Source organism: Miscanthus floridulus, chromosome 2 (genome assembly GCF_019320115.1).
Source record: "Miscanthus floridulus cultivar M001 chromosome 2, ASM1932011v1, whole genome shotgun sequence".
In the NCBI taxonomy this organism is placed as follows: Eukaryota; Viridiplantae; Streptophyta; class Magnoliopsida; order Poales; family Poaceae; genus Miscanthus; species Miscanthus floridulus.
In genome coordinates, this window is record NC_089581.1 from 59,415,293 (window position 1) to 59,436,200 (window position 20,908).

Consider the following 20,908-nt stretch of genomic DNA (forward strand, 5'->3'; position numbering starts at 1 on the left):
CACGCCTCCTTTCCTCCTCTTCCTTATGCTCCTTTTCTATAGCCTCTTGTCTGCGTCTCTGCTCAAACCTCTCCTTAACCTTCGCATCCCACTCCTTCAGGCCTTCTAGATGCTGCTTGTCCGACTCCTTGATCTCAGTGTCAATCCACTGCTCAAAGTCACATAGTGGTGGAACGGTCTGCAAGAAAAATAAATTGTTACAAAACAAATAAATAAGCAATACTTAATATCACAAGAAAATTAATTAACACACAATAAAAATTCCTCACAATCGATGCACGGCGCTGTTGCTTTGTAGGTTCCCATACATAATTGGGACACATCTAGTACCTCTGTCTATATGTTTTCTCATCTTCAAAGATATCTACCTTGCAAGGATCACCATAAAAGCACATGGGTCGAGGAACACCTTCAGGGAGAGGCTTTAGGTCGTAGGGATTTGCCCTTTGGCGACCATAGCTACAATTGAAAGAATTTAGTCATATTAACGGAGAACCAAACCTAAACCTAGGGTTTTCTATTTGTTGCACAAATAATGAATAAACATTGGGATTACCTTGGAATACGAGCTTTACCACGCCTTGGCATCCTAACATTATGTAGAAAAAAAATCAATCCAAAGTTCCTTGCAACGAATGTAAAGCTACTAACACTAAATCACCATACCTCCCAAATAAGCTTTTCATTACAAACCCTAAGCAAATTTGAATCCCAACAAACACAAAATTTAACTCAATGATTATAAACCAGAATATATACAACAACAACAACAACCATATATTTGGGTCATTCAATCATTTGAACCACCATACATTGCACGAATGACATGAACATGAACCAAACCTATAATGCCAAGTTCAAAAAAAACACAAACAACCGAATCTAAATGGATGAAATGAAAGAGGTGAAAGAGGAGTACCTTGGCAAAACGACAAAACCCTCGATCTGGCCTCCCAAGAGCTGGATTTAGGATTTAGGGTTCGTGGAAAGGGAGAGGGAGTGGGAAATGGCCACCTGTTGGTTCTGAATGGAGGGAGGAGGAAGAAGGGGGCCGCGGCGCGGCCTCAACTGACCGAACCTCGGCGTTGAGTCGGGCCGCGCCAAGTTTAGCGTCTCGGCGTCAGCTGATCGCACACCGACCTCTTGGCCCACAAAGCGTTGTTGGACCGCCTGGGCCGCGCGCCGGATGGTGTCAAGAGCTCGGCGTAACTCCCCACCGCGCCGAAGTTAGGCCTGTGGTGTTGGCTGACACGACGCCGACGTACTGGGCCCCATGCGCCAGCCCCAGAGTCGTCGGTGACGTGGCAAGGACTCGGCGTCATGTCAGTCGACGCCGACCTTCATTCCTCGACGTGATTTCCTAAGACGCTTAAAAATGGTCTATTTGTAGCAAAAGTTTTGGCAGAGGTCTTTTTATAAAAAAATGTTTTAAAAAGGAACCAAAATGCAAAAATTTCACTCTCAACTACTGCCGGTGGTGCATGGATGCATAGGAATATTAAGAACACTGAACCTAAACTCAATCTGGATATGTAAAATAAATGACGTCTGCTAGCTTGTACCCAGCTTGTCATTCTAAAGTTGGATTATTGGAGAAATTGCTCAGGTTGGGGTTGTGAATTTGAAAATGAAATAGCAGTTTCTTTGAATCACTGAAAACATTGGACTAAAAATTCAATATTACTACTCAATTTGGTCTTCCATTCTCCCTAGTCAACAGAAGTACTAACAATGCAGTCATATCTTGTCCAGGATACTCACGGAAAATTTGTTATCCAAACAAGAAAAGCTCAAGAAACTGAATCCATTGTCCACTGGTTTTTATAAACAGACAACAGAATTGAGCACGACACAAGCCAGGCTAGCTTATATAGTAGTAGTAATTAACAGTTTACACAAATTCATGAGCATTAAGGCTCAAAAAAAAAATCATGAGCATTAACAAGCCTAAAGGCCCTAGGCACGTGGCGCTATTCCGTAGGCTATCATGAGCCACACAGCTCAATGAAAGAGTTGGCATAAGCGTGCTTCTGCTTAGGATAAACTAAAAGAAGCTTCATCCAATGTATGATTGATTGATCCCAGCGACACCGGATAAAACGTTTCCACCCACAAGAAGGTCATTGGTCCTTTTCTTTTCTTGAGAAACAAGGCAACTTCCTTCACCCGTTATTCCCTGTCGTGGATTATTGGAACGGGTGCAAGAACCTAATAAACTTAGCTTACCGTGAACAGAGTTGGGATAGAATATTCTTTTCCGCGGCATGCATGACAGCATAATAAACACTGCAAATGGCACATTTAGGTGCCATACATGTTCCTATGTACTTACCATCTAACTGATCATCGTTTCCATGAATCAGCAATCAGTCCCAATCCTTTTCCTCCTACTAATTATTAGCATAACCTCACTAGGCGGTTTGCATGCTTGGTTATGACATACTGTATTGAACAATCATTTTATTAGACTTCGATTAGAGAACTCCTGACCTAGAAACTAGATGGTCCCTTTGTTCATTAATTCCGAGAATTTTAGGAAAAGTCTATCGTGTCGCACAATATTATTTTTCTAGATTCCCTCCATATAAAAAACATAAAGAAATCTGAAGATTTTAGAACAAATTAAACAATAGAGAATGAAAAGGTCCGCCATTCTTTCCTTAAACAACCGTCCTGATTGGTGCAACAAGTGACCAGATCAGCTTCTATTGGCCTGCTCTTGATTGGATAATTGGACTTAATTTCTTATATTCGGGACAAATTTAAGTCCGATTTAGATCCCAATAGAATTCATTGGGTTACAATAATCTAGATTATGGATTCTAATAATAATCTAGAATGTTTGGGTCTTATAAAGTGGCTGAGAGCAGCAACTCAAAGAGACTATGTACCTTTCCTCATTGTTAGGAATAAAGATTTTCATGAAAAAACACTCTTTATTTTGGATTTCTCGTTAGCCAAAGATAGACGGCAAGAATGACTCTCTAGAGTACACTCAAGATATATAAAAATTTTTAGAGAGTGCAAAGATATAGAAGATGATTTTTTAAACAACTCTCCAAATGATGATGTAGAGAGTGAGTTTTAGAAAGACACTCGGAGATGCTTTGATTATTGTTGTTAGAGTATAAGACCAACAACACACCCTTTGTATGCTGCTGTTGTTTTCTTTTATCAATGGAGGATAAGGTGGAGATGAAAGTTGATGTTTCTAGCGCCCATAATCTCCAATTAGCTAGTGTTAGGTGGATTACATGATTATTGTAATATGGTGTTTTGGTTATACTAATTTATTTACCCCCATAATAATCTAGCATGTTTGAATCACCATTAAATTATTTTAGCGTCCACGGATGATGGAGTACCCGCTACTTTCTTCTTTCTAAAAAAAAATCTGCCACTTTGCCAGGTCCCCATGATGAACTGGACTTCTGGAAGCCTTGTTGATTGTGGATTTGTGATCCCACGTTATCAACAGGGCTCGAAACTCTGAATCGCAAAACGACCAACCAAAAACAAAATTCTCTGGACAAAAGCCCTTCATATCATAGGGAGCTCGTGAGAAAAGTTCATGACCTCACATGCTGAACAACGTACCACCGAACAGTATAGATCGGGCGCATGCACAGGGACGGGTCTGATTAATTACTTCTGGCATGTGCTCTGTGCCCACTGCTAAAAAAAACGAACGCTGCTGCACTGGGAGTATTAAACTCTGCACGCACGGTTACTGATGACCGAGAAAGGTTGGGGGTCAACATGACAAATATTCGCCATTTGGCAGGTGCCGGAAGGTTAATTAAACTATGATGAGGGCGAGGTGCTTTTGAGCGAAATATGCAACCTTTCTTTTCAGATTAATCGATAACGATCTGACTAAACCACACCGTCTCCTGATCCTGCTATAAAGTATATATATCTATATTATCCTTAATTTCCTTTTCGTGTGTGCGTAGAGAACAAAATGCCATAATTGCGAACGACGTACCTACCGTGCGTTTGCTTGTTAGCGTTTGTTTATTTAGGATCTTTATAATTTGGAACCGACGACGTAGCAAAAACACGATAAGTGGTATGCTTGAAATGGTAGTAGGTCCTTTTTGCATGACTGTGATTTCTGCACATAATGGCCCAGCTGCGATCTGAGTCACTTGGGATCATGTGGGCTTGGTAGCCAGCACACTTTATTTGTGGCGTTTTCTTTCCTGTGCTACTGTTTTTTAATTATGTCAGTCTTAGGTCCTGTTCGTTTCTCTTATAATCCGTCATTTTTAGCCGGAACAGTGTTTTTCTTTCACAATAAATCAGCTGGAACAGTGTTTCAACTTGTTTTTTCAGCGAAACGAACGGGGCCTTAGAGCAAGGCTAATAATACAGCCGGCTCTTACTGGCTGTAAGGTTCCTTTTAGCCTTCTCTCAGCCCACTCATATAGTAGTTAGCTCTTTACAGTTAATACATGGCCCACTTGTCTCTCTCACAGACTTTCTTGGTTCTTGTGCTCAAGGCGGCTGTAAGCTTACAGCCCGCTTCTCCTCTCTCTCCTCCCCTCTCTCCTTCACCTCAGCATTTAGTCGGCTTACAGCCTGCTATTATACTTGCTCTTAGTGAAATTCCTAAGAGTTTGTTGAGTATTAAATAAATTACTTCCCCTGTTTCAAATTATAAGATATTTTATTTTTTTTAGATACATTATTTTTACTATGTATCTAGACATAGTATAGATTTAAGTACATAGCAAGCAGATATGTATCTAACCCAAAATATCTTATAATTTAGAATAGATGGAGTATTAGCATAGCAAATATGCTAACGTGACATGGTATTAACAAAGAGAGAGGATCAAAGTTTGATAGAAATAAAAATGAGTTTCATGGGATGAGATTTAGTTCATACTTTTTCCAACACATTAGAGTCTTAAAAATTGAGGCATGAAACTTTTATTGACACTGGACTTATGGAACTTGATCAGGATAAACACCATCCATTGCCAAATAGTGCACACCATAATTTGTTAGCATCTCGTCTCACACACGATAGACTCATATTTCCTTACCAAACTTTATCATAAGTGTGACTTCGATTTTGCTCGCTATATTTCTTTGTCTAAGATTTGTCATAACAAAATTAGGCACAAAATTAACAGGCGAGAGTATAGTCAATTGAACGAGAATATATAACACCGTACGTAAAGCTTTGCTTCAAATTAACGAATACCCGTAGGCCCAGTTAACTTTTTTATATCTTCTGAGACCGTGTTGACGTGTTGTCCTTTGCCTTTGCTCCCACACATGACACATCCAAGTTTCTGACCAGATGAACATCATGCATGCATATTGTTATGGAGATCGACAAGAAGCAAGCGCAAGTGAAAAGCTATATCTTCCAATTATGACAGTGGATCGAGAGTGGACCATTTCGAAACCTCAACCAATCGTAACTGCACAAGCACAAGCCAACCTACAGGTGTGAATCCAAGTGTGCAACTTCCTCATAACGCAACACCTATTTTCAATTATTCATGCATCCTCACCATGACAAGCTGGCTATTTACACATTTTAGGGAACACCTAACGTTCTTCGGCATCACGAAATTAAAAGCTGTAGGGTCTTTAGGGTGCCCCGGTAAATAGCTGTATCGTTTTTGCAGTTGTCGGCTAATTCAACCATGATAACTCCCTACCGAATTCGGCACGTGTGTCATCCAACTGATGAACTGATTACACATTGTTTATAGAAAGGTGTATATGCATTTTTTACCTACATGATAAGAAATGAAAAAGGGGAAAGCCATAAAACACTTGATCTGAGTGTTCCTTAACCCTTCAATGCTCTTTTTTTGGGTGCCTTATATTTAAGTGTCTAGATTGAGGCTCTACTCGCAAGAGAGAGAGAAAGAGAGAGAGCTCAGTGACACCGTAGCCATGTTTGAGACTTTGGATCATTCGACACATGATTTTTTTTGTTAACACCTATAACGCTATAAGTGAGATTGTGCTTCCTCCATTTCATAGTGTTAAACTTTTAATATAGTCATTTTTTTAAGTTAACAGGGTGCGTTTCCCCACCTGAAAAACTCTAGATCAAACTGTCGAGCTTGGAGGAGCGTTACAGGATGGTCATGTTCGCTTCTCTTATAATCCGTCTTTTTCAGTTGGAACAGTGTTTTTCTCTCACAACAAATCAGCCGGAACATTGTTTTAGCTTGTTTTTTCAGCGAAGCGAACGGGGCCATAAGAGGAACAAGCGCCAATGTCTAAGACTAGAAACATCACTCTTGGATCTCAGGCGTTTTCATCAGATTATAAGATCATCACAGACTTTAGTTGCTGCTTGTTGTATGATGGCATGATGGGGCCCACTCGTGAAGATTTCGCCGTTCCTATCATCTCAGATTCTCCAAAGGATGGTGGGCAAGCCAAACGGCCATAGTGTTAATATAGTCATTGTTAATACTTTTCAATAAACTTTGTCAAAGGAAAAAAATAAAATGATCTAAAATTTATTAATCTAAAATAGTGGGATTAGCGAACGACAATGCTAGCTTCTGGACGCCCGGACGGACGCCCATGTCCGGACACCCACGCTTGCCCTCCGTGTACCACTCGACCCCACACCGCGTATGTGACCCCACCGACCCCACGCGGCGTCTACGCCCCACCCGACCCCTCACGCCCCCTCCAGCAGCTGCAGCAGGCGGGTCGCATTGCAACATGTGCAACATCCGATGTACTTTTGAAACATCCAAATGCAACACTTGCAACATACGTTTGAAGACAGATGAAACACTTGAAACATGCGTCTGAAACACTTGCAAAAACACTTACCCATTGCAAATATACGCAACATCCAGATAAAACATTTGCAACATATGTGTGAAACATATGCAACATTTAGATAAACACACTTGCAACGTACGTCTGAAAAACAGATAAAATATTGGAAACAGACGTTTGCAATATATGTGTACAACCACTGCAACATATGCAACACCTGGATCTAATTTTGCAACATCCATACAAAACACTTGCAACATACCTCTGAAGCGTTTGAGACAAACATATGCTTACAACATGCGACGTATCCCCGTGCGGCCTCCTTCGCCGTCTGCAGTGGGGTGCCATAGCCATAGCAGGAGGCGAGACCGGAGGGCTTCCGTGGTAGGGGCCGACGCTTCTCCTTGCGCCTGCGGCGCTTGTTGGCATCATTAGGTGCGAGCGCGCTCGGCGACCACGGTGGCCAGCTGACAACCGAGGAAGCGGTCCCCACGCGCGGGGCATGCCGATGCCCTGCCATTAGGCGGGGCGGGCGGCGGAGCAGGAGCAGCGGCACGGGAGATCCGCTCGGCGTGGAGACTTGAGCGGTGGAGGTGGCGGCAGTAGGTTTTTTGGGGAAGAAGAGGAAGAGAACGCTAGACGATGGTCGGACGGTGACCGTTGATGACGGAGCAGAGTAGAGCGGCCGAGCCGGGGAGGTCTCTCGTCTCATTTCCTTATCCGGCCGGCGCAACGGAAGGGATGCGGGCATCGTAATAAGAAACGGACGCGCTATATTGGGCTGGTGCACAGGCCCAGAGAGAGGCGTTCGGACCAAGAGACGTCCTGCACACAGCATTACCGATTAGCGAATGTAAACCACACACGTCTCAAAGTTGTAAAGACCAAAAAAGAAATTCAAGCTTTAACAATCCGTAACCACGGACGCTTCGGTTGAATGGTTCCAATGAAAAAAAAAAATCAACAAACGGGACAGCTGAAACCAGCACGGGATTGAGCAAATAATAAGTGAGGCCTTGTTTAGATTGTAACTTTTTTCAACCCGATGAATAGTACCACATTCGTCTTATTTGGTAAATATTGTCCAATCGTGGACCAACTAGCCTCAAAAGATTCATCTCGTGATTTCCAACTAAACTGTGTAATTAGTTATTTTTTTTATCTACATTTAATACTCCATGCAAGCGGCTAAAAATTGATGTGATGGAGAGAGAATAAAAAAACTTGGAATTTGGATGGTATCTAAACAAGGCCTGATTATCAAACTAGAGGAAAGCATCTTTATTTGTCAGCTCCTCCGCCGCTCTCCACATCAAACACGAAACCGCCCTTTGAACCAGAACAAGACCGACCATTTTGGACGCCACGGCCGGGGCTGATTACCGCACATCATCGCAACTACAAAAACAGTCGCCTTTTTTTTTCCTTTCTGAAAAGTAATCGCCCAAATTTGAATGGCCCGCAGGCCGCAGCCGCAAGCAACCCCACCGGCCAGACGGCCACCGCCGTGCAAGTGGCGCACAGGGGACCGGACGAGTGGACGACTCCTCCCGAGCCGCAGATTGCGACCAGCTGGCTCTCCGCTCTCCAGGCTCCCCTACGGTCGCAGTCCCAATCCCAAATCCCAACCGAAGGAAAAAGAAAACTGGGCGAGGAAAACAAGGGAGCGACGACCTGTGCTGTGCCTTCCCGCCGCTCCTCCGATGGACATCCAGCGGCTGCGATTCAAAACAGGCGCGAGACGTTGGACCCCTACCCCAGTCAGAGACGGAGGTCCGTTTTTGTTTCCTGACCCTGCTGCATTATTCCGCCACGTAGCAGTAGTACCGAAGCAGGCCTGAAATCCTGGAGATCCAAGTGCTATTGGCGTGGGTTTCTGAGCATGAGAATTTACACTCTTGCCCTCCATGTCAGTGGCTGCTGCTCAAAAAGCACGGGCTGGCGCGTCATTTCGCCGCAGCTGTTAACCGTCTCACGTGCTTTAGCGCTTGTCGTCGTGTTCACTCGCGGACAAACATCGGCTGAAAATACTGTTGAAAAAAAGTACGACTTATAAGTTAAATAAATAAGACTTGTGTTGGTGGACCCACGTGTCATTGGAACAACAGTGCGTGCGTAAAGTTTTTTTAAAACTGCGTGCGTAAAGTTGCGTCGGGGACTGTAAATTCCTCTACCTGATGGTGTGCGTAATGACGAATGAGCCCTTTATCTGCTCTGGTAATTGCGACGGTGATCAGTACTACCTGATAGGGTGTGGTTAAGCAACCATCGTAGTACTTGGTACCTCTTTTTCTAGTCAGGACCAACCTACGACCCATGGCATGTGAGTGCTAAACATAAGTCCTAAGTAACATTTGTTGTTTATTAGAGGAGTTGAGCTTGCTACTCTTTACTATACCTAATGTTGACAACAGTACTCATCCCAAAATTGCATACGTAGGTTATTAAGTGAGCAATCTTGATTTCAAATAACCGGTGTCTTGGCACTGTTCCATTGACGAGAATTATAAGTCCCACATGGAAATGAGAATGTATAATACTGAGATGCAAGGGATTATATTCTGTGTGAGAACTTTTTCCGTAGTGAATCTGCTAACACGAACTTTACGTTGTACTCGGTGCATTCTGCAAAGAAATAACGTCTCGCAAATTCTGCCTCCTGCATTTTCCAGTGCAGTTACGGCACACGGGCGGGCCGGCGGGCGGGCGCGCGCACGCGCACGCGCCCGCTGGGCATATCCGTTACCGTTAGCGCCGTTAACGCTGAGCCCGGGAGCCGTTAGCCACCAGTTCCTGTTCCTGACTCGTGCTGCTCCCACTCGCTTTTTGCTGGATCTGACGAAGCGGCCGAATTACGTGCGCCATGTGGCCGATTCAAAACCTTCCCGATGCGATGCCAAGCGGAGCAGTCTCCACCACTCCACCCACCCGGCCCGCCTCCCTCCCCACCGCTGCACCTGCACCCCATTTAAATTTAAACATTTTTTAAAAACCACCCCACGAAATTCGCAGGCCACCTTAATTCCCATTATTATTATTTTTTATTCTCCAGACCCAGCCCGCTGCTGGGTGCTTCCTTCCTTCCTTTCTCTCCTCCAGCGACAGAGACAGGGAGGGAGTCAGGCAGAGGAGGCGTAGCAGCTGCGGAGGCGGGGCGATTCGCGTCCGGGAGGGGGAGTCGGGCTCGCCGCGCCTCTCTCGCCATTCCTGCGGTTGCGCGGTGGGGTTGGCGGCCAGCGAGATCGGCTGTTATTTTTTTTTCCCCGGCGGTTTTTGGGAGGTGTTTTGCTGGGTGTGAGCGTGGATTGGCGACGGGAGGAAGGGGTTTGGGGGTCGATTTGAGGCCGTCGGGGCGTAGATCCCGCGGGGAGCCGCGGTTTCGTCGCGGCCCGTGAGTTGGATTCCGGGCGCTGCGCTGTGCCGCCCGGCCGGCCGGCGAGACGATGGCGTCGGTGTCGGTGCGGTCGGTGCGGAAGTCCACGGCCCTGCGGGCGCGCGGCGGGCCCAGCAAGCTGCAGCCGGCGCGGTCGATGCCGCTCGACTACAGGTACTCGGCCGGGGCCGCCTCGCCGCCGAACGGCGGCGCCGGTGGCGGGCCGGCTGCGAACGGCGTCGGGCGCCGGGCGGCTGCCGCGGCGGAGGCGGAGAAGGAGGAGAAAGAAGGGGAGGTGGTGCGGCTGGAGCGGGACGACGCGGACTCGCCGTACAGCTCCAAGGCGGTGACAGCTGAGGAGGAGGAAGTGGGGGAGAGAGGTGGAGGAGGAGACGAGGTGGATTCGGCAGCCGGGGCGACGCCAAGGCGATTGTCGCCGAGAGCAGCGGCGAGCCCCGCGGAAGGTGACGCCAGGTGGAGTGACATCAGCTCGTACGGCGCTAAGAAGGTGGGCTGGCTGCCTCTCATTTCTGATGCTTTTGAAATGTGAGTGTTGGGGTTGGGAATTCAGAACATTGGGAAATTGTTTTGGTGAAACAATGGCAGATGCGATGCTGATCTGGTACTTTGATAGAGGGGGAGGGTGAGTTCTCCAGTAATATGTGAAACCAAACGCTACTACAAGCTATGCTAATCACCATTTGTTGTTTTGGCACGTTCAAAGGTGTGAATTTGTGCCCTTTAGGTTGTTTTTTCATGGCAAGTAAGATAATGCGGTTACCTGAGTGTTTATGTAATTTGTTTTTTTTTTGTTTTCTGAGAACAGAATTGACTTCTAGTATAGTTCTATCCTTCTAGGTTATTATTGCAATACGATCTGTATACACCTTTCCCCAAGCAATCTCAAACCTGATGTGGGCAAGGATATTTACCATTTTACTGCAAAACACCTTTTCCCTTCCATCCTGAAAGATTTAGACAAACTTTAGTGTTTCCTACTAGATTTTACTCTTCATTTCAATAACTGTAGCATGTCGAAACCTACAGAAGCATCTGATTAGTTATTCAGATTTTATTTTTTGGAACACAGTTAACCAGATTTCCCATCTCAGGTCATGCCTATTGATATTCTACATGACACATCGCACCTAGTTACTATGCTTTCATGACAACTGACTTTTTTTTTGGAAGTGTGCAATGCTACACATATAGTACCTAGTTGCCAGACCTCTGTCTTTTCAAGCAACTTGCATTTGGACACCTCTCCTCACTTGGATTACAGCGTGAATTCATATTCTACCCTATATGTGTTGCAGAAACATAGAGTTTTCTGTCAGCTTCCGAATGGTGATTGGGCATTATGCACAGTACTTACAACCTCTGGCGATGAGTCCGTTCTAAAGGTTTCTGAAGGAAAAGTAAGTTGCAGATTTCTTTCTAAGAGAGTCCGTTCTATAATCACTGGAAGGCTGGAAGCATCATCATTTGACCCCCCCGCTTTTTCCCCTTTTAAGGTACTGAGATTGAAAACAGACAGTCTTCAACCTGCAAATCCTGAAATTCTTGATGGAGTGGATGATCTTATGCAGCTAAGTTATCTAAGTGAACCATCAGTACTATACAATCTTCAGTACAGATACTCCCAGGACATGATTTATGTAAGCACTGATGTGATTTTTTTTCTTTTTATTGAGTTCAACTAATGGCTTTATTATTGATATTTATTGTACTGTAGACTAAAGCAGGTCCAGTTTTGGTGGCTGTCAATCCTTTCAAGAAAGTTTCACTGTATGGTAATGAGTACATTGATGCATATAGAAATAAATCAATGGACAGTCCACATGTTTATGCAATAGCAGATGCAGCACTTCGTGAAATGAAAAGAGGTCAGTCCACAAATGTTGATGCAACAATCTTGGTTGTCCAGCTAAATTTGTGCCTAACTAAGTGTTCTATTCCTTTTCAGATGAAGTCAACCAATCTATAATTATAAGGTGGGTATTATTTTTTAATGAGATATTCTTAGTGTAATATAGCCCTGTACTTTGATGATAAATGATAGTAAATAGAGTCAAGCCTCAGAATGTTTTCTTTTTCAAGAATGGCACTGTTTCATTTATACTAGTTTTCCCATCAGCTGAGCTGAAGAAATAGTAACCTGTCCATCCAAGTGTGTTTTACCTGTGTTGTTCATTAATTAAGTTCAGATCCTAAGGATCCTGTTGAGAGGATTAAAAGATGCGTTGTTTTTTGGTTTACTAGAATCATGATGTGACTGGTCTTCAAACAGATGGAATAGGCATTGGCTCATGCAACCTTTCCATTATGTGGTTCACTTGACGCAAGATTTTTTTTTTGGTAGATTACTTGTCTTGAATACTGAATATATACCTTTCATGTGGTAGAAATATTTTACTTGAGGGCACAAGTTAAAGTTTGTTTTCTATGTTAGCTTGTTGAGTTCATTTGAGATATTGATTGCATTAATATTCTAGTAATGGTGCAGCACCCTTATTGATTATGTGAAGAGGTGATGCCATTTTTATTCTTTTGATACAGTGGTGAGAGTGGAGCAGGAAAAACAGAAACCGCAAAAATTGCTATGCAGTATCTAGCTTCTCTTGGAGGCGGAAGTGGTATTGAATATGAAATTCTTCAGACCAATCCAATACTCGAGGCTTTTGGCAATGCGAAGACATTGAGAAATGATAACTCAAGTCGTTTTGTAAGTTTTAGTTTTATTTTTTCTTGTGTGTTTACTATACTACACCTTCGAATGAAGACCAATTCTTATTCTCAATTGCAGGGAAAGCTTATCGAAATTCATTTCAGTACCACTGGAAGAATATGTGGTGCCATGATTCAAACATGTATGCAGATCTATCAAGTCCCCTTATGTATCATTAATATTTGCTGGTTTCATATTAAATTTCTAACTATGGTTGCTTAATTTTTCTGATTATCTTGTTGCATGAACAGTTTTGCTTGAGAAGGTAACTTCTAATCTTATGTTTGTCCTTAGAAAAATAGACTACTATATCATTTCAGAGCTATTAGTCTAATATGCCTTCTTTCACCATGGCAGTCCAGAGTTGTACAATGTGCAGTTGGTGAGCGATTCTACCATATATTTTATCAGCTGTGTGCTGGTGCACCTGCGTCTCTAAGAGGTAAATAATCTATTGATTATGGTGACATCTGATTATATCCTTCAAGCAATTCTGACTTGTTCTATTTTAGAAATTGCTATTATTTGTTTTTTCACTTTCCAGCAGAGATTATTCCTTCATAATTCTTAATGGAAAATCCATGTTCCTCGCTTTTACTCTGCATAAACCATGATTGGATCATATAAATTTCGTTATTATGTTTTTTATACAGAGAAGTTGAATTTGAAAAAGGTGGATGAGTACAAATATCTTAAACAGAGCTGTTGCTATTCAATTGCGGGTGTGGATGATGCCCAAATGTTTCGAACTGTGACGGTACACTGTTTTTATACCTCATTCTACAAAACAAGCTCTTTCGTGTGTTTTTTCTGTCCTTTGCTCCTGTCATGTTTGCTGATTTCTTCTATTTTAGGAAGCTATGAACATCGTTCATATCAGCAAAGAGGACCAAGAGAATGTTTTTGCAATGGTCTCTGCTGTTCTATGGCTGGGGGATGTCTCGTTTACAGTAATTGACAATGAAAATCATGTTGAAATCATTGTAGATGAAGGTAAAATTTTGTTTGATCTTCACTCAATAACTTAGTGTTCTTTTAACTGGTCTGAATGTTTCTTCATCCCCTCATTGTACTAATTTTGTTGTCTGTCATTTCCTAATTTTCATTTCAGCAAATTTACTTTAGTTTCTATCTGTTGCACATCATTCTGAATAACACCTTTCATTGGATTCTGTTCTATCCTTGTTTTATTTGTGGTTTCAGAATCCTGAAGTTTGAAATTGCTCCTTTACAAAAATTCTAATAAGATGCTTTACCATTTGAAATAATGTTTTTTACTAGTGTGGTGCAAGCGGTAGAGTCTTACCACCTGTGACCGGAAGGTCCCTGGGTTCGAGTCGCGGTCTCCTCGCATTGCACAGGGCGAGGGTAAGGCTTGCCACTGACACCCTTCCCCAGACCCCGCACAGAGCGGGAGCTCTCTGCACTGGGTACTAGTGTGGAATTTTCGATGATTTCTGATGCCCTGCTTTCCATTAGAACTTCAATATTTTGGGAAACATCTAGTGTACGAAACTAAACTTTGCACTGTAGTCTTGAGCTATGAGGTCCCATATTAAAAGCTATCCTGATTTTTTTGCTACGGTCAAGACTGAGCAATAGCTCAGTTTGTAGATGCTCCATTTCAGAGGCTGCCCACCCAAGGTTGAAGCTTGGTGTTTCTAGGTTGTGTGAATACCTTCCTAAAGAGTTTTTACCCACCACGTCATACTAGTTCCTTATCAATAAACCTTCTGAGATTATTTACTACAGGAAAAAAATTACGATAACCACAAATTTGGTGTTGCGACTGTAGTCCATATGTTTGGACAGGTTGAGTTTCAACACAGAACTGTTGATACATGATTAGAGTTTATTTTGTCAGGATGAGATTTGCTGCGACAGAGTGCATGTGCATAAAACTTGTTTCAAGGAGTCTGCCTAAGGATGTTTTGGAAAACTGAACACAAATTAGCAATTGGTATCACAACAAGGCACTGCTATGGATTTTTTTTTAAATGTCCTTCTATTCTATTGCAGCTTCAAAAACGGTTGCAGAACTTCTTGGCTGCAGTATTGAAGATCTCAATCTAGCTTTGTCAAAGCGTCACATGAAAGTCAATAATGAAAACATTGTCCAGAAACTTACCCTTGTTCAGGTTTGTTGTTTATCAACTTATGGTAAACTATCAACCGTAGTTATAGGAAGTACTATAATTTGTATATCTGATGCATCTACCCTTTTTTAATATTTCAGGCAACTGACACAAGAGATGCTCTGGCCAAATCAGTCTATGCCAGTTTGTTTGAGTGGCTTGTAGAACAAATTAATAAGTCTCTCTCAGTTGGCAAGCGTCGAACTGGGAGATCTATCAGTATTCTTGATATCTATGGCTTTGAGTCATTTGATGTAATGTGCCTTTCTTTTTTACCTAAAGTCGTCATATGTTAAACTGCATATAGTTTACTCGTGACATTATTACATTTGCAGAAGAACAGTTTTGAACAGTTCTGCATTAATTATGCTAATGAAAGGTTGCAACAACATTTCAATCGTCATTTGTTTAAGCTTGAGCAAGAGGTAAGTTATTTTTTACGTTTCAAACGTGCAGAATCTGTTTTCTCAAGTTGCAATTCTTTTAATCAATTGGTTAACATTAAAAGGTGTGATTTTTAGAATGATGGTTCATTTCTTATGTCATGAACTTTTTTTGTTCTTAAAGCAGCTTTGTTTCTTTGTTACGTCCATCCCATGCTTAATCATGTAATTTTGAACAGTAGTATTATCACAAGCTTATTATTGTGCTTCTTTTGGGTGTTCTAGGCAGTAATATGGAATGTGCTTCTAGAATCTGCTAGTGTTATCTAAGTGGAAAATGTTGTACATGAAATGCTACTTATTCATGCTATTTTTTAATACTGTCAAACACTCAGAATCAATTTGTTTCTATGAACAGGAATATGTGGAGGATGGCATCGACTGGGCAAAGGTTGACTTTGAGGATAATCAAGACTGTTTGAGTCTCTTTGAGAAAGTATGAGCCACTATCTGTTCACTGATGTCACTTGCTAACGATAATATGGGTCCACAAATTCTGGAGATTCATTATTTAGCATTTAGCAATCCTTTTTCCCTCAACCATGGTGGAAGCTGGAAGCTGTTCCTGGGTTTTGAATTTCTTTTAGGTAGGAGAGTAATGAATCCCAACTGTCCAGAGGTTCAAACCTGGGTGGGCGACTGGGTGTTCCCTCAACTAGGGACTCTACCAACTGAGCTGCGCTTGTTCTCATGTAACAATTCTTGTTCTGGGAGGAAAACAAATCTGCAATACTGCTTTAAGATAAAAAAAAAACTTTTCCTATTTTATTTCACAATAAGCAAAGATAAGTGCTACTGCCTGCTAGGATGCCTAGTCCATGAGTGATGAGGAAAAAAAGAAAAAAATTGTTGACCTTGTATGCTTTCTTTTGGCTGAAAAGTATGGTATATTAGAAGATACAAAGTAGAGATTTGTTTGTTTAAAATAATACTTGTCAAAGTGAAATTTTCTAGGAAGAATGTGTCCAAATGGCTGGGTGGGTTTGTGCGAGGTCTCTTGACCTCTCGTACTATTTTCCTTCTGAATGAAATGACATGTGGCTCTGCTACTTTGTTGGAGAAAAAAACAATGTGTCAAATGGCTGAAAGCTAAGTCTATGAATTTCGGAATACTCCACTCTGCAGTCTGCAGATATTATTGTTAGATATAAGTTAGGTTCTATGGAGCTTTGCCAAAACTTTGGTGGATTTACGGACCTGGACAATATTGCAAAGTAAAAGGAGTTACTGGCTTCTCAAACCATGATGGTAAAGCAAGGTTATGGCTTAGAGCCAACATACATAGACCTGATAAATGTTACAAGTAAAATGACTGATATATCAAACCAAGATGATAAGGCAAGAATATGGCTTAGAGCCATATTCTTATTAAATCAATAAGACTTAGACAATTCATACTTTTTTTCTTATTATGTTTCATAATTTCATATATAGGATCTGAAAACTTTGTAAAGTATCCTAATTTCTATTGCTTTGTATATCTTGCAAACTTGACCTGCAGCCATGTAGTAATATATATATTCTTGCTGTCTAACATTCTTACTTAATACAGAAACCACTGGGGTTATTGTCTCTGCTGGATGAGGAATCTACTTTCCCCAATGCCACAGATCTTACTTTTGCAAACAAGCTTAAGCAACATCTTGACTCGAATTCTTGCTTCAGAGGAGAAAGAGGCAAGGCATTTGCTGTCCGTCACTATGCAGGAGAGGTTGGATGTCGCTATACACACTGTTACTTTTCACAGTGAACAGTACTTTGCTTTCTTTCATCTTTGTTTTACCATTTATCATCATTGGTTCTTATTCTTGATAATCAGGTGGCTTATGATACTTCGGGTTTTCTGGAGAAGAATAGAGATTTATTGCACATGGACTCGATTCAGCTCCTTGCCAAATGCAAAACTTCTCTGCCAAAAATGTTTGCATCTAAGATGCTAGTTCAATCAGATAATTCTATGTCTGTTCCGTATAGATCTAGTGCTGCTGATTCTCAAAAACTAAGTGTTGCCATGAAGTTCAAGGTGTAGATTTTGCACACCCAGAAAGAGCCACTCTGCTAGATCTTGATTGAATCAGAACAGTTTAATTGACAATATGTGCAATTTTTGCAGGGTCAACTGTTCCAACTTATGCAAAGACTGGAAAATACAACACCACACTTTATTCGCTGCATTAAACCAAATAATTTACAACTTCCTGCAATTTATGAACAAGGACTTGTGCTTCAACAACTTAAATGCTGTGGGGTTCTTGAGGTTGTTCGGATTTCAAGATCTGGATATCCAACAAGAATGACTCACCAGAAGTTTGCTCGGCGGTAAGTTGATACTCTGAACAACTGCAATAAATTTCTGCCAACTTTTTTTAATAGAAAAGTTAATACTTAATTTAATCAGGTATGGCTTTCTTCTTCTTGAGGATGTTGCATCCCAAGATCCACTTCAGTGTTTCAGTTGCAATTCTTCATCAGTTCAACATTTTACCTGAGATGTATCAAGTTGGCTACACAAAGTTGTTCTTCCGAACTGGCCAGGTTAGTTGTTCTATTTATTCAATTTGCTGGTAATGACCACATTAGAAACTAAAGCTATTGCTTTCATTACATGTTTATAGACCATTCATTGTCCTGGATTTTTTATCTTTATATGTATGCACTACCTTTTTATTTGTTAAGCATTTGGTGAAAATAATCTTGTGTTACTGTGTCCTTTGATATTGGGCTGAAGATTGGCAAACTTGAAGATACTCGGAATCGTACTCTGCACGGTATTTTAAGGGTTCAAAGCTGTTTCAGGGGGCATCAAGCCCGTCATCATGCAAGAGAACGAATAAGAGGAGTTTTGGCTCTTCAATCATGTAAATTCTCCTTGATCACTATCTTGACATATTTTACTTTTTATTCTTGTTGAATTTTTCTTCTTTAAGTTTACCGTATGGAATGGACCTCACCCTTCTTAACTTGCAGTCATTCGTGGTGAGAATGCACGACAAATTTATTCCTCTTTGTCGAGGAAACATAGAGCAGCAGTTATTTTGCAGAGAAATGTGAGATGTTGGATCGCAAGAAGGTATTTCATAAATGTCCGGAAGGCCTCAGTGATAATACAGTCTGGTACGAAGATTCTTGATCCTCCTTTTATAGAAGTTCATTGGAGGGAAGCGATTATCTGACACTGTTTCCATGTCTTCCTATGTTGGAAAATATATAGGTATTCGTGGCAGTCTTGTTCGAAGATGTAATGGCAATATTGATCTAATAAACGTGCTAAGAGAGTTTGAATCAAAACAGGTACAATAAGTGTGTGTGTGCCTTATATTGTACCGCTGACAGTTATATGCATGACATCCTCCTTGGAATGTGTTGCTTCGTTCTTAAATAATTCAAACTGGCCTGAGTTTTACATTATTAATATTCTTTCAGGAGTCAGAGGGTGACCAAATTTTGATCAAGGCATCAGTCCTGGCTGAGTTACAGAGGCGGATACTAAAAGCTGAGGCCACAGTTCGTGAAAAGGATGAAGAGAATGAGATGCTTCATCAGCGGCTTCAGCAATATGAAAACCGCTGGTTAGAGTACGAGCAGAAAATGAAAGCTATGGAGGAAATGTGGCAGAAGCAAATGCGTTCATTGCAATCGAGCCTTTCCGTAGCAAAGAAGAGTCTTGTTCTGGATGAGACGCCTAGGATGTCAGACTCATCAGTGGATCAGAGCTGGGAAAGTAACGGGAATCATGTCAGCAGTGGGTCTCAGCTGGTGCCACGCACTGGTGGGCGCGAAATGAACGCTGGCCTGAGCGTCATTGGCCGCCTAACGGAAGAATTCGAACAACGGAGCCAGGTTTTTGCTGATGACTCCAAGTTCCTGGTTGAGGTCAAGTCTGGGCAGGCAGATGCCAGCCTAAACCCAGACATGGAGCTTCGGAGGTTGAAGCAGAATTTTGACTCGTGGAAGAAAGATTTCAGTGGCCGCATAAGGGAGACAAAGGTGATCCTGAACAAGCTCGGGAACGGCAACGAGTCATCGCCCAACTCTGTGAAGCGGAAATGGTGGGGCAGGCTTAACACCTCCAAGTTTTCGTGAGTTTATTATCGTATTGATTGGCAATTTGTAGATGTACCGGTATTTTACACGCCGGTGTGGTTCTAGCTTCCTAGAGTATCTATTCTATGGGTGTTGTGAAAGTCCAGTGTGTTGGACTGGATTTGTGTTCCGTGGAGGGCGAGTTGTATAAGTTCTTCCACAAGGGCTTCCTTTGAGGGGTCAAGGACCACTGAATCGTGATGTAATTACTTGCTGAAGTAGTTGTCGAAGGGGGGAAGATTGTGAGATTGCTCACTATTCCACTATCCTCGTGCTTTACTTTCTGCCTGTTGTAGATTAATAGATTTAAATGTGGCATGCTGTAACATATGTAATCTATCATCTGATGCCTGTGTAAATTAGATACTCGTTGCATTTCGAAATGTAAGGTCTCGGTAACCCCTTTTTTTATCTTATTGTTCATAGCAAGATCATAATAAAGTATCATAAATTCGACATTCTTAGCCGTTGGTACACAATAGTGTTAGCGTTCATTTTGCAATATTACGTGACACATTGTATAATAATTACTATGTCAGCAACAGCCCTGATGCCGCTGGTGACCTAGAAGGCTGCTCCAATGACGTTGCCCCTCCTTCGCCGAGGCCCAAGTGACAAGTGCGGCCCAACTTCCTAGGTGTTCGGGGCCATGTGGCAAGCGTAGCTGAGTATATCTAGCAGAGAGCCGTGACCGAAAGGGGAGGAACCAGTGAACCGCTATATTCATTCTTGTAATACAAAGCACTTATCGTACTGTACTTCTTCCTTTTTCCTTGCCAAGCATTCGATTCCTAGCTGTATCTTACAATTGGTATCAGACTAGGCCGATCTGGAACCCGTGCCGCCACAGTCCGCATGAGCACTTCACCAGGCTCCGCCGCGCCCAGGGTGCCATGGATCCCAACCAGAAGCTAGTCCTCGACGAGATCAATCAGTCAGTTCGACGAACAGGATGAGAAGTGGGAGTACCGCTTCTCCGATCTGGACTGCGATCGCGCCGCTCGTGATTCGGCGGTCGACGGCCGCCTCGCCACCCTGGAGGCCGCCTGCTCCGACCTGGACACGATTCGGCTCGCCCACACCAACAACGACCGCGACAGTAGAGTCACGGCGCTGGAGGTGGCGGCCACGAACCTCGGGACTTGGTGGCCAGCGGTGGAGGCACTCATGGACGACCTCAGGCTCGAGGTGAAGCGCATCTCCCACAACTGGGACAACACGCAGGGCGCCTCGTCGACTCGCCAGCTTGGCCCCTCCCTGCCCCCTTCGTCGGCAGCCGTGCGCCCAGCTACCGGACCACCCACCGATGGAACCAACGGGCACTGCTCTGCCACGATTACACGGGGTACTAGATCCGGGGTCGTCACGACTT

At 42.7% G+C, this 20,908-nt stretch overlaps 1 protein-coding gene across 1 annotated transcript; it reads left to right on the forward strand.

The window, feature by feature from the left end:
* The first annotated feature begins 9,764 nt into the window (after nt 1–9,764).
* LOC136524830 (myosin-1-like) lies at nt 9,765–19,994 on the forward strand. The gene is given in 24 exon segments (XM_066518074.1): nt 9,765–10,655; nt 11,464–11,565; nt 11,662–11,805; nt 11,883–12,033; nt 12,114–12,141; nt 12,707–12,872; nt 12,954–13,017; nt 13,127–13,140; nt 13,233–13,317; nt 13,529–13,632; nt 13,730–13,868; nt 14,895–15,013; nt 15,112–15,264; nt 15,346–15,435; nt 15,812–15,889; nt 17,006–17,164; nt 17,273–17,476; nt 17,567–17,772; nt 17,852–17,896; nt 17,898–17,988; nt 18,182–18,311; nt 18,421–18,567; nt 18,665–18,744; nt 18,877–19,994. Coding segments are annotated over 24 exon segments (3,597 nt in total). The 5' UTR covers nt 9,765–10,217; the 3' UTR covers nt 19,537–19,994.
* The last annotated feature ends 914 nt before the right edge of the window (nt 19,995–20,908 follow it).